The following is an 18,140-nucleotide window of genomic DNA, read 5'->3' as shown; positions in this document are numbered from 1 at the left end:
CAACCAGGTTATTGAACACCCTGCAATGAACTTCTGTCTTTTTTATCAGAAATCGCACTCTACACATAAGAAACTCCCTTAAAAGTTTCATCACAAGTGGTGAATTTCCATTAAAAGATTGAGGTTTTAGTTTTAACATCTCCAGCAGAAAAGTTCTTGACTAATTGGTACACCACCTAGCTTTCACTATTATAACATCCACTCTTCAGTTATGATAGCATTATATGCTCAGTATATTCAGGAAGACCTCAGTATGTTGTCAGACATATGCAGAAGCATCTACATCGTCTTTCTGTATTGCATTTCTTATCATGGTGCAAGCACCCCTAAGCACTTGCATAGTAAAGCATGAATCATTAAATCAGTGGAAGGAAGGCACAGTGGAAAGGCATGAGAACTTGTGGGTTTTTGAGAAAGTGGAGGAAAAAAGATCCTCTCTATTTCACTAACTCTAGGTCTTCATAAAAAAAATAGCACAATGGTTGGGACTGTTCATGCTGTGAGCCAACACTGAAATATGACAAAGCATCAAGGCGTGTTGCGTTACATGATACTCAGGCAGCTGCTGTGATGGTGGTTTCAATCCACCAACTGGTGCAACGAAACAAATCTGAAATGTAAAAGCTAGATTTCGACCAAAATATTTCATTAAAATTACATGCATGTAAGTCAGGGAACTCAGACTACTAATCCTCACAGCTACCCTAAGTCAGCCCTGGAGGACAAAGCAAGAACGCAGCTGCACAGACAGGGTCTCAGAAGGTATTCTAGGTTTCAGTTTGCTGACTGGAGCGTGCAAAATTTCTCTAACAATGTTTTGTTAGTGTATTTTCTTTGAAATTTGTTGAAGGGGGAAAATACCCGTTGCTTTTCTGTGGAATGCAAGTATGAAATGACTGCACATCAACACACGAAGATAGCCAGATATAGACGAATTTGTATGAACACCTACTAGTGGAAAGTCCCACCCTGTGCAACAGACCTCAGCAACGCGCTTTAGGTCAGAAGAGAAGAGAGCTGAATCTTTTTCCGTCCTTGATTGCAAATTGGGCACTAATGAGCTTCCATTGTATATGCCACCCTTGAAACCTGGCCTGCACTAAAAATGGTCCCATCCTTCCCTGAAGCCCCAGCAGCCAGTCTGTCAGCAAGGGGGTGGGTTGCTATAAGCCCTCGCAAGAGGTGCGGAACCATTGTGCACAGCACCAGAGCCTTGCTTGCCCCATCTCAGCTGAGTACCCTGCAGGTCCCACACCATGGGGGAGGGAGAATGACCTGTCACCAAAAGTCACCACGAGGCAAGAGAATGACATACCTCCTAGCAAAATAAGAAAGCAAGAGGGTGGGCAGGTTTTGTCCATAGATTTAGCAAAGCACCTTCACTTCACGGAGAGATCCATTCACACTTCTTTCAAATTTCCAGATATTAAAGCAACAGGGAATGATACGAAGTAGAAAGGAAAGGCATCTGAAGCTGTCCGTAAGACAGGGCAACTTATGTCTGTATAACAGATTACTGGCTGTACAGGGCACGTCACCAGCCCACTCTCCCCACCTCTTTTGTCTCCCTCTCTTTTTCTCTCACACTGACTCACTCTTCCATGCCTTCTCGAGCAGTGAGGCCAGTCAATTAAAACCAAATAAAAACTATATCACACATAGGAAGGAGACTGACCTCCCAATGCTGACAGCTGCTGCTGCCAACCTGAACTGCGCAGGGGCACTGAATGCCATCCCTCCTGACCCTCCTTCTTGCCAGCTCCCACACCGCACCGCTCCCAAGGTGTGGAGATGTCAGTCTCCCATTGCAGTGCACAAGCTCCCCCTCAGCATGACAAGGCAAACTATCATTTTCGACCCTGGATGCTGCTGTGGGTGGTCATGTTGGTGTCTGCTCACGCTCACGTGGTACCAGACGCTGTGGAGTGTACAAACTGTTCCATATGGCACATGGAGGGAAACATCCCATGCAGAGAGCGCCACGCTAGCAATACATTATGAAGCTGCATTTAGCAGTCATGTTACCATATAAAGCTCCTGCTCTGTATTCAACTTGGCATGTCTGAATTATTATAAGGATAAATGAGAAAAATCGTACTTCTCAGTTCACAAAAACACAGGAAGAGTGGCTACTAGCAAGTCTGTGCACTTTGTCTTGGGGTTTCTACCTGTCACCCTTCTGCTTGGTGTTTGACACATTTAACTGTTTCTTGTAGTCTTCATCTTTTGTTTAAATAGCTTTTACTCCTTCCTCTTAACTTCCTAGGCCACCTACTTGTTTAATATCTGATCTTCTCATCCTAATTATTTGACAGCTATTTCTGAGACACTTTGTCGAGTTATTTACCTTGCTGAAGTGACGTAAATTCTTCCCACCCACCCACCCCCAGTCTGTCTGGTTTCCCCCCCTCTAGTCTGGGTGAAGTGACAAACTCTCTCCCCTAGCCAAACATTTGTTTTACAAGGTATTTTTATACCATCACCTCTCTTCCCTGCATCTCCCCCGCCTACCCACCACAAACATATGCTGTGGTGGGAGGACATTCTGGTTTCACATAATTTGAAATCTTAATGTGACAAATTTCCCCTCCTTCAAGTCTTTTTTTTTTTTTTTCTTTTTTTTTTTTCTCCAAGATCTGGTTTGTAAAATGCAAACGGCAAAGGGCTAGTTTCTCTGCCTTTTTTACTCTGTGCGTGGAGATGTCCCTCTTTGCTTAGAAGAAATCAGTGGAAGAGAAAGGAAAACCCACTTGATTTATGTTACTGGAAACATATTTATGTTATAAAAAGGTTCAAAGACACACAGAAAGAATACTGCTTAGATTCCTTTCGTTTATAGCAATAAAGACAGGAATGATGACTTCCAAGAAAGCAGGCAAATGTAACCACTCTACTGACTTCATTAGTCCATCACAGTCTGTTTTTCCCTGTATTAAAATTCACATGCAATCACACTGACACAGTAAAAACAACCTCAAGTGCTCTAAGCATCAGGCTTGGAACCACGAAAAACATGACTGTGGCCCTCACCATACCCAATCAGGGGTATGTGTACTCAGCAGTGATTCTAGTGTGGTAGAGAAAAGCCTAAGCCAGCTTTTAATGAGGCAGGAACAATCTAATTAAAACAGCACAGAGCCCAAACTGGGCTCAGCCATTCTAAATATTTTCCCTACTCTGAGCTAGAGGTTGCAGGGGCATGCATACTATCATGACTGGAGAACATCCAGTACCTACATTCACCACTACAAAGCTACATCTGATGTGCTAAACATCCTAGTCATTCTAGCAGCATGCACAAATGGAATGGGCAAAAATTAAGGCTGTTTATAAAGAGACTGAGTTTACGTTGCAGGGTAGCTGAAAAATGCTTTTTATACGGAGACTGTATCTATTCAGCACACACCATTAGACTTTTTGAAGTGGGATAAAGTCTTATTCCCTGTCCCAGGACCAAACCAAATATTGTTCCAGGATGTCAGCTGCATTTTAGTTCCCATTTTATGCAGAACTTTTAGCATGACACAGGATAACCAAAAAAATTATGCACCAATAATGCATCCTTGTTAACTTAATCTTGTGATTTTGTCTCATACAAGAACGGCAAAGAAAGATAAATCTGAAAAACAGAACAGGGTGGGTCAATTCACTGCTAGCAGCAGGGGAATAAAAACAGAAAGTTCTAAACAGTGAAATTTATTTATACTGTGTGGCAACAGGCTCCAGAGAACAAATTATTAGCAGAAGGAGCCACTCACAGCACATGCAAGGCTCCCCTCAAATCAAACAGATATGGCTGTCACTGCAGGCAGCCAAGGAGCAGAGAGAAGGAAAGAGGGGGAAAAACCCCTTTCCTCAAACTGAAAACATTTTGTAGTTAAGGAACTCAGAGCAGAATGTGTGCAGTGCCTTTTGTTTCTCTTTGGTTCTAGCAAGGTCATTTAGGGAAAAGTCTGCAGAGCACCACCAGGAGTGAGCTGAGCAAAGGAGGAGAAGGGAACAATGCAAGTTTCTCAGTAAAAAAGTACAGAAGTTGGAAGGACACGAGCCGTTTGTCTATTCCAAGAACTTCTGGAGACTGGCCCCTTTTGCATGTTGTAGAGTAGAAGACCACCAGACCATCACAGAGGAGCCATCCACCACAATTATTCGGGGATATAGCGGAGAGAAAGAGCCATCCCCCAGTCACGGAGCTAACAGCCTCCAGGGCTCTGCTGGAAACTGTTCAGGGCACTGCAGTTCTGCTGGCTCCTAAGTCATCGCCTAGCCCCTGGCACATACCCAGAACCAGGTGATACTCATTTGGCAGTACATTCTTTACCAGAAAAGCAATATGAAATCCCTGCATTAAACACCCTGCTGTTGGCTAAAGATACAGATCTCTTCTGTGTGCCACAGAAGACTAACAAGTGACTTCTGAATCTCAAAATAAGCATCTGAAGAGGTATCTGTTTGTCCATGAAGAAAATATGCACGCACATGAAGAGACTACTCTCCCTTCTAGGTCACTGGATGTTTCCCTGTGTTAGACATTAGCTGAACGTTCACTGAGCAGGTAGACATGGCACAACCTAGCCTGAACCTATTTTCAATAGTGATAATCTGTGAAGTATTTCACTTTTTCCACTTCCCTCCCCTCAAAAAAAGCAGTAGAAAAGACAGACATATCTTAGGGACTTTTGTCTTCAGTCCAGGTCTTAGATTACCTTTTTTTCCCCCCTCCCAAAACCAAGACAAATGTATCTTTACGCTAAAGTGACTGTAGCTCACATGTACCTACCTGAGCTAGCCCTGCAGTGGCCTGCTTAGGTCCTGTTACCAATGTAGCTGCGTCAGCACAAGCTCAGCACCAGCTGCAGAAACCATCTATGCAGCTAAGGAAACACTCGCCAAGTAGCCATAGTAGTACCCAGCTCAGTATAGGCTATACGGATGGCAGTATCCAAAATCAGCAGTAAAAAGCTGGCTCAAATATGTCTGCAAATGCTGGCATAAGCCTACCTTTGTTAACGGCTTCAAAATGTTCAGAGATTTTGGGTGAAAGATGCTGCATCAGCACAAAAGCATTCCCGCAGCAGTAAACACACTTGGCTGGACCACTGCCTTTTCTTGAGCTCTGATTTGCTTCGAGTAAATACAATCATTTATTGCATGTTTCACCTTCTCATGGAACATCTGCTGTCTGTGAGGAGCCAAACAGCAGACAGGCTCTCAATCCTCCTGAGATACCTCTGGCTAACAGCACACATAGCTTTCCTCAGAGGCCAGAATGTCACTGAACAGTTGGCTTACTATAAACCACCGTGTGCTGTAGGTGTTTCCAGCTCCCCTCACGCTGCATTTGTGTCACAACCCATGTTCCTGAGGATCCTGTGCAGTCTGAGCCATGCTTTACACCTACCCCAGGAGCAGTAAATTTCTTATAAAGCAGTTCTTTCCATCCACAAAGCAGAAAATGAAGAGAAAAATCACTGGCTCATGAGGGAAGGCCAGGAGTAGAGTGTGAAAGTAGGAGAGTTGAGAGCTAGTAACACTGCTCAGCTTATTAGGAGAACATCTCTTCAGGAACAGGGAAGTATATCAAGAAAATAAACAGAGGAAGACCACGAGGACAGGGGTGAAGTCAGAGGACACTGGATGGTCAAGACACACACAAAGAACAAAAAGCAAATGCTGGCTGAAAATGCGCTGAGGAATTTAAATGTCATTCAAAACATAGTGAGCCAATGAAAACACTCAAAGGCAAAGGTAGATATGACAGGAGGCAAAGGAATTTTTGCTGTAGGACTGTCAGTAGGCTGAATGGGAAGTAAAGAAAGCGGAACTGCAGCAGGCTGTAGGAATTTGGCTGTGAGAAGCCTGGTCTGAGTCACGCTGCTTACCATGGAGGAGGCAGTGTTGGAGATCAGGTCTGAGGGCATCACAAGGCTACAAAAAACGGAAAAAGCTGGGGCAACCTTTGAGTGATATGAGGAAAAGGTAACACAAATTGGTCCTCCAAAATATGGAGTAGTTTAAGGTAATGCCTAGATTCTGTATAATGTACTTCAGAAGGTGAGCCAGACCCTTACCAGTTCAGACATCTGTAGAGTCTGGTTACTTTCACTGTCTGCAAAGCAGCTGCTCTCTCAGTTTACACCAGCTTAAACCTTGTCCTCTGTACTCAGAATTACCCATCTTAGTTTTGACAACATAATGGCTTCAAGTAAGAGCACCAAGTCATGCTAATCCAGCCACGAATTCCTCCGTGCTCCCTCCCACCCAGATAAGTTTGGGATATCACAAACAGATAATTACAGTGGCACACAGACCCTTGTGCTACACTAGTTAAAGCCCAGCAGCTGAGGCTCTCCCTACATATCTGAGAAGGTAGGCTCACATATATTCCATCATTTCAGTTTTTGGAAATTGGAGGAGAAAGAGGTGAGTTTTGTTGTTTGGTGGGGGTTTTTTTGTTTGGGTTTGTGTTTTTTTTTAATCTTTAGCCAAGCTATTTTCTTTTATGTTATTAGCATGTGGTATTTGCCTGGCCTATGCAGTTTAATATAGACACAGGTTTCTTCACCCCTCCACACAACCATCTCAGGAAGCTTGCCGCACTCTAAAATAAAACAGGGTAGATATATCATGACCTTTCATTCAAGGCTGAACAGTGGGAGCTGCTTCCACAAGGGCAAGATATACCCAACAAGCCAAACAACGATATCTCATCTATGGGACGAACAGAAGCTCCCCACTGCCACTGGACTCTGCACCTGTGGAGGCTCCTACCTCACACAAGGCCAGCTTCACTGGAGTGGTTTGCCTCACCGTAAGGCAGCAAACGGTTCTTGCACCTGCACCACATTGCCGGCAAGAACACGACTAGCTCCAGGGCTTGAAGGAGTGGGTACAAAGAAGAGCACACTCAGGGAGCTAATACGTAGAAGAACATGCAGAAGTGTGACTGTGGCTAAAGGGAAACTGAGGACTCTACACTCCTATGTGTTCAAGAAAAAGCTTCTACTCCTTCTAATAGGCAGCGCTCAGGATTTTGAGAGTCAGACTCTCTTTGGATAAGTGCACTGCAGGAAGCCAGAAGCATGGGCAGAGAGCAACTGTGGCCAGCAGCTACGGTCACTCATAATCTGTACAAGTTAATAAATGTGTAAAAGTAACAACAGCTTTTGGAGGAGAGAATTGGAGAAGGTGGCCCAAAGGCAGGTAAGGTGATCTAGTCATTGGTACACTCTACATACACATGGAATACTACCAGGGACTAAAACTTGGATCCTTTGCATCCCTGTGAGTGTTGTAAACGCCTAACTATTGGCTAGTTTTGGGGAGGGAACACTCATTCCCATATCTTTGCACAACAAAACCTTCAAAAGATTTGTTACCATCCCTGTGTAAAGAAAGTAACATAATTTTAAATCTCAGAATTTCAAGGAACAGAACAATTGTTTACGACACATGTTTGTAAAGAAAATAGTCCAGTTGCGTCAAAGTACGTAATTTACCTTTACAGTACAAAGGTAAAGAGCCTTCAAACTAGCCTGTTGAACCGAGCCAACGAGGGCTACATTTTAACCTCGCATTCAGAAAAATCTTGACGGTGACTATAAGGAGGCTCACTTGCCCCATCTACTGGTCGGCGGGAAGACTGGATTTACACCACAGTCGAAAGCACGACCACCGAGGCCTCCGTACAGTCGAACCCTCAAGTTCCCGTTTCTAACTTTAAACAGATGTGTAAGTGCCATTGACAGCAGCATTTCGGTAAGCACAGAAATGCTTCGCCGACCTGGAGCCTGAGGCTGACTGTTTCGCGTGGCAGGAATAGGGTTACGGCTTCTTTACGACCAAAGAGAAAAATGCATTATTTTCGAAGGAAATACTAGGACAGTCTGTTCAGTAGTACTGGCTTGTTAACCATGAAAAATTAAATAAATATGCCTTCTTTCATTCTGAAGCGGGCTAAGGTCATTTAATACTATAAAATACAGCCTGCAGAACCCTTGTCACAAAGCAGCCATACGCATCACAGCGCAGTAAGGCCATCACAAGGTTACCATGGCTTCATAGGGATTTTTTTTAATAAGTATTTGTTTACTAAATAGCAAGTCAGATTCCCCAAAGACCTGCTGTCCCTATATTTTCTATCACTACATGCAGTGCATCCATCCTTCTGAAGTGGGTCTGTTCCTTCAGGGACCAGGTTGGAGTCGAGAGTGAAAATACGCAGTTTGGGTTGATGTGAGAGACCTTTCACCCTGCCCCAGGTAGGAAGACTTGTTGGATTTCTCACTTGGAACACACGCCTCACTCTCATCCATGTTCTTCGAGGGCAGCATCTGTGCTCATACTGTAACATCCCTTTGCTCCACGACCTCCCACGCTGGTTGCAGGTCCGATCAGACGTGCCTAGAGAGAAGCTTCAGCCAACAGAAAGGCCACCAGAAAGCCTAGCAGCAAGCCACCCACCACATAACACAATATACCTGCAAGCTGATTCACTAGGAGATCTTACACCCAGACATGCTCTCTCCACATGACCCCAGCAAGCCTAGGACTGTTTGCTTAGGCAGATACTCAGTATGCAAGTAACTGCATTACCTGCAGGACACACAAGTCTCCTTCTCAAAGGACTGTGGGGTCTCAAAAGGTCTAAGTGGAGATGGGACTTAATTATCACAATGTCTATCTAGGCCCAGGCATGAAAGTTCAGAGGGAGGTTATTGTCACACCACAACAGAGAATGACGAACCATCATTCTCAGCAAGTGGAGCCCAGCATTGTTTTCAGGAAGCACAGGTGGCAAAGCACAAGTGTGACCATCTGTCCTGAGGAACTATGACTGCAGTTACCCAGCAAGCTGTGAGAATCAACCAGCCACAGCAGAGAAGAGACTGTAAAGGAGGAGAAGGAACAGCATCCCCACCGAGGCTGATTCATCTCATGTCATAAACCTGAGAAGCAATTGTGACTACTTTTAAATACATCATGTCTGTAGCAGGCAAGGCAAGAAATCATAGGCAATAGATCTAGACCTCCTGGTACATCAGGTGATGTGTTGTACATGAGAGTTCGTAAAGCACATGCACTACTCTGAAGATCATCATGAAAGGTTTGCTTAGCCTCCTCCCAGAAGTATATTTTGGGCTGAGTTATGTGTCTTAAGGGTATGGTCAAATGTTTCTGAAATCACTGGAGTTTAAGACTCTATAATGAAAAAAATAATGGACAATAGTGCCTTGAAACAAATGCTTGCACAGCCTCACAACCACAGTGTAAGCTGGGATCCAGCATTTCTAGCTGACATCCCTAGAGAGGTCACCAAAACGGCCAAGAGATTTGTCAGCTGCATGTAATCGCTAGCACCTCAATTATGCAGGGACTGGGCTAGAAGAAACATTGTCAGTGTCCAGAAGGGTCTACAAGTCCACTGAAGACAGGCCCCGAGGGCTACCTTCCCAAGTTCTCCAAGCACCCAAGAATCCCTCTGGGTGATTCCCCACAGGCACACAATTGCCTGGCATACTTGCGCTAGACGGTGGGGGAAGCAAACTGCCAGCTAAGGTGTCACCCAGGACCGTGCACAGAGATGTGAACTGCGGGCAGCGCGCAGAGCTGCTTGCAGGGTAAGCTGGATTCCTCAAGGGCAGGTGCTCTGGGAATCCTGTAGCCAAGCACGCCTGGCTTCCTCGGTAATTCCTCAGCTGTGTGGGACCAGTAGCACAACGTAAGAGTCTTTCCATTCTCCAGCCTATAAAATACTGAGTGATGGAAGAGGGGCCAGAATTTACACCTGAGAAAACAGGTGCCAACTGTGCCTGAGCTTCTGAATTCACGCACCACGCTCTGTTGATGAAGGCGAACTCAGAGAAATGTACCCCAAGAGCTCAGGCTTCCCCCTGCTGTGAGGATGCATGGCGCTTGGCTCCCCGGGCAGCCATCCCCTAGAGCAAAAGCTTCAGCCACGTTGCACCGGGGGGGGGGGGGGGGGGGACGGGGGGGGACGGGGGGGGACACCCACCGAGAGCAGCTAGTCAGGGGGAAGCTGCTGGAAAAGGAGCGGTAACGCGTAGCTGTGAAAGAGCGAAACCTGCTGAAGACCGATGCTGAAAGGATGCCAGCCCAGTTTTACTAGCCACGGAGTAGTATCACTCTCAAAAGCAGACTCTGCAGACAAGTCAGACATCATGAATTCTCTAGTCCCTCACGGCAGACACCTTTGACAGGCCAAGTTCTGGCTTGTTCGGCTGGGAAACCCCACTCTGTTCCCTAGATCAGATCAGATTTAGACATCTGACTTACATCACGGGCCCAAAGCTTATTGTGTCAATCTGATCTGACCAATTATCCAGGAACTGGCAAAAACAAATGTTTGGTGAGAGTTTTGAATATAAACCAGACTTCAACTGCAAGCGACGGACACAACTGCAGATAAACCATTCAGTCTTTCTTTTACTTTTGCCATCAATGTACATGAGACAATCTTCCTCATCCCATGACTCCCCAATCTCTGCCCAATTATCAGTGTCCAGAAACAATATTCAATTGTTATTTGCATGGCACTCGGCAGATTTTATCTTTTTTTTTGTAAAACAAGGTGAATCAAACATCCTTGTGAGTAATTCTATAATTAATTATGTTATATACAATACCTTCGTGGGGGAAAACCTAGCACTGATCTCTGAAAGAATTTATTTTCTTGGTTACGTAACAGAACTGAATGCAATTTTTCTTCCTGTTTATGTTTTTCCTGGGAACAAAGTCTGCATTATTCAGCTGTGATCACTTCAGGCTATTGGTTGGTTGCTTGGGGTTTTTTTAATAGTAATGCACAAGAAGAACACAAAGAGATGGTTCCTTAGAGACTGAACTATGTATTTTATATCAAAAGGCAATTTGCTTTCACTGGAAAATAAACAGCACAGAAAATACTAAACCAGAAGTTTAATTCTACATTCAGACACTTAGGAGTGGGCAACTATACAGTTGATTAGTCTCCGTTTTGGGGGTTCTAGGGTGCAGTGCTAACCATATCTTTAGTCACAAATATTCTAAAATTCAAAACAAAAGAAATAGGCAAAGCAATGAGTATATCACTTCTTGCCACCATCACAAGCATTAAGAATATTATTAAACATGCCACTCACCAGGAAATAAACATCAGAAGGAGCTGGAAATCACGGCGTTGCCACCACTCAGCTTTGACACCGTCACTTTCCACCTCCTTGCAGAAGTCCGGCAGCACTTTTCCAAGCACCACCTGCGTCAGGGCACACTGTAACGTCCCACGGGATCAGCCAGCTCTCTCTGACATAAAACTAGGCTCAGGTGCTGGAATCAGCCCAGGGGCCGAGTCCCAGCTGGCACATCTAAAATGACTTCCAGCCCAAGGGAAATAAGAGAGGAGTGTTTGGAAAGAGCTTACACAGAGGGCTTCCAAATGGTAGTAGCCCTTCCTTAGAGAAACAGGAATATTGCCTAGGCAGATGAATAGATGGTTTGGACTGTTTGAGGGATGGTTCTCTTCTCATTCTAGACTGGGCTGAGCAGCTCCCATTCTTTTGCTGGTGGGTAAAAGGAGTTTGCACAGAGGTGACTGTGGCTCTTGCTTTGCTGGGTGGAGGGAGGCGTAATTATCACTCATGCCCCACTGCGTGGCTGCCTTCCAGCTGCCAAAGCCCTCCTGCCAGTTAGACTTCAAAAGGCAGCACGGCTGGCCAGTTCGTCCAGAAATAGCTCCTCACCTCTCCTGGCAGAGCAAACATCTCTTCAAAAGTCCATTCCATCCATACTCTCTCTAGGCAGTAACTGCTGGTTACCACTCTCTCATCTGCAGTGAGAAAAGCAAATTCAGCTCTCTAGCTTTTCTTTGCACTGTGGACACGTAATAAAAGTGTTCTTTGGACAGGCCCCTACTCAGGCAAAGGCTGAGGCTTCACCATGACCCTCCACCTCCCTAAAAATACTGCAGGGCTAGGGCCTCCTGGTAAGACAGATAAATCCAGTCAATGGCATGAAGATCCTGGTGCTGGTACCTTCAAGAGAGCACAGCAGCTTATTCCAGCGTTGATTGTGCCATCTAACACAAGCAAAGGGACAAAGGTAAGGATGTTTTGCTCCAGGGCAGGGGTGTTAAGTCTGGAGATGATCAACACCATAGTCCCTGGTACAATCTAACGAGCTTTGCGCCAAAATGCACGATGACACTTCCACATAGAGTTCAGAGAAGTAGGTACTGATTCTGGAAAGCTCCCAGAGGTGATGATGTTTTGTACTGACTTATCCAAGCTTGAGGGACTAGCTGCAGAACAGCCCTAATCCTGAGATAAAAATCCTTAGCAGCTTGATCTGACTATGGAGTTAGCCCTTCTTTGAGGAGAGGACTGGACAAGGCAACCTTCAATAGTAATTTCCAGAATAGTCTGTGGTTTTGTGATAGCACTGCTGAGACAGCCACATCTGTGAAGAAACACTGAAAAGACCACTTCTGCCTCAGACCTGGGATTGCAGGTTCAACTAGAGTTACCATCATCCTAGCAAAGATTCTTGATGTCCCTTGCAATTGATGAAATGCAAACACAGCAGAAACACACTGGACAGATCCATAACATTCAGAGCAGGCTTGTGGCATTACGCTTTCACTTGGGGGCAAGGGTGCTCCTGTGCCAACTGTACTGGGTCTGGCTGAGTTGGAGTTAATTTTCCCCACAGCAGCCCTCATAGTGCTGTGCTTTGTATCGGTAGCTGGAAAGGTGGAAATAACACACCAGTGCTTTGGCTGCTGCTGAGCAGCGCTGGCACAGCACCCAGGCTGCCTCTACATTTCCCCCCCACCGGCAGGCTGGGGGTGGGCAAGATCTTGGGAGGGGACACAGCCAGGACAGCTGACCCAAAGTGACCAAAGGGATATTCCATACCACATGATGTCTGCTCAGCAATAAAAGCTAAGAGAAAGGAGGAGGAAGGGGGGGTGTGGGGGGGTGCAGGCATTTGTTATTTACATTTGTCTTCCAGAGCAGCCACTATGCATACTGAAGCCCTGCTTCCCGGGAAGTGGCCAGACATCGCCCGCTGATGGGAAGCAGAGAATAACATCTTTTGTTTATCTTTGCTTCTGCATGCACGGCCTTTGCTATTGCTTTATTAAACTACTTTTATCTTGACCCACCAGGGTTTTTTTCATCTTATTTTCTCTCCTGGTCTATCCTGCTGAGGAGGGGAGTGATAGAGTGGATTGGTGGGCACCTGGCATCCAGCCAACATCAACCAACCACAGCAAGGAATGTCTCGGGTCCTTTCCTATGCATAATTCCTCTTCAAAAACTCCCTATCACTTCCTACAACAGTGAACATATGGAGCAACATTGTGCTAAATATAGTAAACCCCCAGATGCCTAGCCTCTGCAAATATAAGTAGATGTGGCCCTTCCTTCATTACTCTATATCTCTATATGAAGTATCGCTGTGGTGTTTTCCATTATGATACAATATGGTAAATCCATCAGAATTATGAGGAAGACTTTCAACATAACAGCTGGCATTCAACTCAGAAATACTCACGTGAATCTGACCATAAAAAAATACACACTTAGAATATGCATATAGTTTTAAGGGCTCTCCCCTGCCGTGTTTCTGAGAGAGAACTTTAATGGTTACACGATAGTCAACATACTAACTAACACAAGAGAACAGAGTGTACAACTTCGGTTCCTATCCAAGTAATATTGGTGGAGCAGACATAAATATTACCATACTGCTTGTATGCAGTAAAGGTAACATTTTGTAAGCTAATTCATACACAAAGAAAGCTATTCACCCAGAACATGGTCTTGAAAATGTCAGAAAATATTTTCAGATAGTTGAAAATCCTGCTCGGGATCTATTTCAGCACAGATAGACCATGAGCGATGAAGGTCCCTACGCCATAAGTAAGAACTACAATATTTCCTCTGATCTATCTCAAAACTGGCAAAGGAGACAAAATTGCTGAATGCTGAAAGAATTAAGTGGTAAGGAGCCTTATACTTGCCATGGATATTTGCCCAAAGAGCCAGGTTCCTAAGCAAGATAATCCTAAATGCTTCTTCAAAATGAAACTGCGTTTGTGATCAAGCATTTCTGTATTACCAGCAGAACATCTAAGACAGACACTTTTAGTATTGGAGCTGTCTGCCTGCAAACGTAGACAGGAGAAAGAATCAAGAAGATGAGAAATCTTCCATAGACTTAGGGCTAGAATTAGAACATGGTCTTGAAGATTCATGACGGCCTCAGCTGAGAGTAGCATGCCATCTTGGTTTTGGCTGGGAAAGAGTTAATTTTCTTCCTAGCAGCTGGTGCAGCACTGTGCTGTGTTTTGGATTTGGCGTGAGAATAATGTTGATGGCACACTGATGGGTTTGGGTGTTGCTGGGTAATGTTCGCACTAAGACAAGGACTTCTCAGTTCCTCAGGCCCTGCCAGTGAGAGGGCTGGAGGGGCACAAGGAACTGGGAGGGAGCACAGCCAGGACAGCTGACCCGAACTGGCCAAAGGGATATTCCGTACCAGAGGACATCATGCTCAGTATATAAACTGGGGGGAATCTCTGCTCAGGGACTGGCTGGGTATCAGTCAGCAGGTGGTGAGGAGTTGTGTTGTGCATCACTTGGGCTTTTTTCTTTGAGCTTTATTTCTCTTTTTGTTATCTCCCTTTTCACTAAAATTATTATAATACTAGTAGTAGCATTATATTTTACTTGATTTCAATTATTAAACTGCTCTTATCTCAACCCATGGATTTTACCTTTTCCTGATTTTCCTCCCCATCCCACCGGGGGGCAGGGAGGAACTGAGAGAGTGAGCAGCTGTGTGGTACTTAATTGCCAGATGGGATTAAACCACAACACATACAAACTTACTTTATCTTGGAAGACAGAAAATAACAGAAACAAAGTATCTTTTGCTCTTCTGAGACTTAGAGTTAACCAGAACTTTAGCTAGACCATGCCATCATGGGAAGATTCCTGGAAAAGGGTGGGGTGAAGTGACTGACTGTAAACAAGGCATGAAATTAGGTAAATAAAGACATTTTTAGAATTTCTAGGATCCATACATATCATGTTCCAGCCAGTTCCAAAAGGATGTGACATTTCACAAATAAATCACAAAGTGCCATCAGTATCATTCCACTAAAATCATTGGCCCAGCTGAAATATTTTACCTTTATCTGTATCTCTTCTGTGATTCCAAAGGATTGAAGCAAAGGGAAACTTCTTACCTTCTTCAAAGCAGTCATTATCTGGATGTCACACCTACCTCGTTAGGAGCCTTTCTAAGTGATAGGCACCCAATGACCTGTGGAGACCAGAGCCAGGTGTAAATTTTTTTGCACCCTCCGAATAATCTTGCTAATGAACACAGATGTGACAATTCACTTAATGACATTTTGTCAATAAGGCTTGCTAACTGCACCTCCTCTTCTCTCAGTTTGATGAGCGATGGTTTTTCTGACCAAATAAAACCAACCTTGTGTTCTTGTACTACGCTTACAGTAATTTTTTATTAGCCAGGCCTGTTCTTATGAGTCAATAATCAATGACATAGAGACAGGGCAAATACAAATTTCTGAGCTTTTGAAAGGAACCAATAGCAGTAAACACCTCTCCTTTCTGCCTGGGCTAGAGAGGCAGGTCACTCTCATGATGTTTAGGCACTTCTGAAAGACCTAGTCTTTCAATTGTTTTTAATATGCATTATGATACATCCAGACAAAAGGAGTATGAGGATGTCCAGGTACTTCTGGGATTCTTTTTTTTTTAAACATCTGCCTAGCTGTTTTTCCTTCCAGAAGAGCACAAAAGAATCATGGCAAGCTCTGAAGTAATGAAAAGTGGGGACACAAATAAAAATGCCCAAAGTAGAGCATGCCAGAGTATTAATCTTGCTACCTAATCATGTAACCAGTTTGTCAACATGACAAAAATTCAGGGGATATATTCTATCTGGACTTTAGCAAAGCATTTGGAATGATGTCACGTGGGAAACAATTAGTAGCTGCAGGAATTGTAAGCCAAGTATAGAAGTAGCTAAAGCGGAAATGACAAATGGGAAGTCATTGGCCTGGAGGGATTTTACTGGTGGCATTCGTCAAAGAACTATCTCAAAACAGGTTTAATATACTCATTTGGCACAAAAATAGCAGTATACTAATGAAATGTTCTGATTAAACATCGTGGGACACGATGTCAGTGCAAAAGAATAGCTGGAATGGTAGCTATGGGACAAAATTTAACTGCTACGTGCAGTAAGGAATAACAGCAAGAGTTCTTGCTGTGAACTGAAAGCTTGTCAGCTGAAAACAGCTAGGAGGAATTCTGAGACATATTAGTAGCATTGCCAGACTTCATGTATGGGAATGCTTCTGTTAGATCCTCACAGCTCCTTACAGGCTCCTTCATCTAGTGGTGCTGTTGGCATCATTGCTTTGATCTAGAGGCAGAGGGAGGTAGGCAGGGAGCAGGCAGCAGAGGCCACAAAACCACATAACCCATATTAAAAACAGAGAAAATGAAGGGAGAAGTCCCATGAGTTCTTAATGTGGGACATGGAATTTTGGACCAAACTATGAGAAATTCCTTGTTATAACGGACATCCAACAAGCCCGTGTGAGCCATTCACAGGATGACTGGAAGAAGGACCAGGGGAATGGAGCTTATTTCAGAGGAAGCTACAAGCAGAGAGTGAAGATTCTGTTACTAAGATTACCTGCTTTCCAGGCTTCAGAGGACTCCTAATGGTGCTGTTCAGCCAGTAATGGAACAAGTTAAGAGTTCTTGTATGAACCTTCCTTGTATCTGTAGATGGGAGGAGATAGGGATCTAGAGCTGGCCTGCTACAATCACTGGCACCCCAGAAGCCACAGATAATAGACCAGGAGGCAAATGCTTCTGGTTAATATCCACAGTGGTTTCTCTTCATCCAGGGTGGAAGAACAAACACATTCCTAAACTGTGCCTGAGCCATCCAGTGCTGGGAGTAATCGGGTGGCTGAGGAGAAGGGACTCCTCCTACAGGAATTTCTGGTGAAGCAATGGGAGTACCTTCCTCCTCTACCCTGATTGGTATTGCTGATATTCACTGTACTGAATTACAGGAAGAAGTTGACAGCTAAGGACGCACCTTTCCCTGTGACCTGGGGCCTGAAAGATCCTTGTCCCTCCCAACCCCAGTTATTCTATGCTTCCTGACCTCTCGAGCTAGGCTAGAGTGAAGGATAGTTGAATAATTTCTCCTTAGATGTTCTCTTCTCATGAAAACCTCTCTGTCTTGACTAGGAACTTTTTTAGAAATTTTTATCTCTGATCTGCCGGGGGGGGGGGGGGGGGGGGGGCGGGAACAGAAAAGAGGGAAAGAGGTATTCCAGTTTGCTCTGTGAGACACCGAGCCTATGAAGGCTGTATTCCACTGGATTTATGCCCTATGTCCCTCCTGCTCCCGCCCGTTCAACTGGCCAGTATGCCCCGTCTCCTTTTCATATCCACCAGCCTCCCTCCAATGTGTTCTTCCAGGGCTACAGGAGGAACGCTCTTTGCCCTGAAGTTATCTCCAGTTCTTCCTCACCTCCTTTAACTGCCACCCAGCTTCTCCTGCTCAGTACTTGCAGCTCCCTTTGAAGGCTTCTAGCCACTTTTCTGGCATGCAAAGGTCAGAAGGGAGGACCCACTGTTACAGAAGACGAGGGCAATGGCATGTCACAGTACTGAAAATCACTGAGGCACCTGGGCCAGTAACAAAAGCTGAACAATTTTCTGCTTTTTTGTGCAACTGCAGTAACATTTATATTGGGGTGCATTTCAAGTTACACGTAGAAGTTTACGCTCAGATTTGGAGATCTAAAAAACCATGAATATTGTGCAAAGCAGTTGAGTTTTCTGTTTGATTCCCAAAATATAGAATTTCCATACTCAGAGCACAATATTTCAGCAGCATAAAGTCCTGGGAAATTTCAGAAGTTGTTTGCTTTTGGAAAACAGTCTTCAAAATGTTTTAAGTTCTTGGAACCAAAATATGTGATTCCCCACAAATCCAGACCTATTCTTCCTAACCATGAAAAAACTTCTCAAACAAGAACCAAAAATGTTTTCTAGAGCATCAAAAAAAACCCC

At 44.5% G+C, this 18,140-nt stretch overlaps 1 protein-coding gene across 4 annotated transcripts in view; it reads right to left on the bottom strand.

Annotated features, from left to right (window-relative positions):
- The window catches only part of RBPJ (recombination signal binding protein for immunoglobulin kappa J region), a 152,006-nt gene extending 136,721 nt beyond the window's left edge, over positions 1-15,285 (bottom strand). For 2 of the 4 annotated variants that reach the window (XM_056349308.1, XM_056349298.1), the window contains exon 1: positions 15,197-15,285. Coding sequence is in view for 2 of the 4 variants with exons in the window: in XM_056349260.1 (XP_056205235.1) it covers positions 11,142-11,155 (14 nt within the window). In the remaining 2 variants the exon portion in view is untranslated. Of the gene's footprint in view, positions 1-11,141; positions 11,270-15,196 lie in introns of those variants that run through there. The other 2 variants (XM_056349260.1, XM_056349270.1) reach the window with 1 other exon arrangement.
- Positions 15,286-18,140: the final 2,855 nt, after the last annotated feature.

This window comes from Falco biarmicus, chromosome 1 (assembly GCF_023638135.1).
Source record: "Falco biarmicus isolate bFalBia1 chromosome 1, bFalBia1.pri, whole genome shotgun sequence".
Lineage (NCBI taxonomy): Eukaryota > Metazoa > Chordata > Aves > Falconiformes > Falconidae > Falco > Falco biarmicus.
Note: the sequence above shows the minus strand (reverse complement) of the source record. Positions and strands in the feature narration are given on the sequence as shown.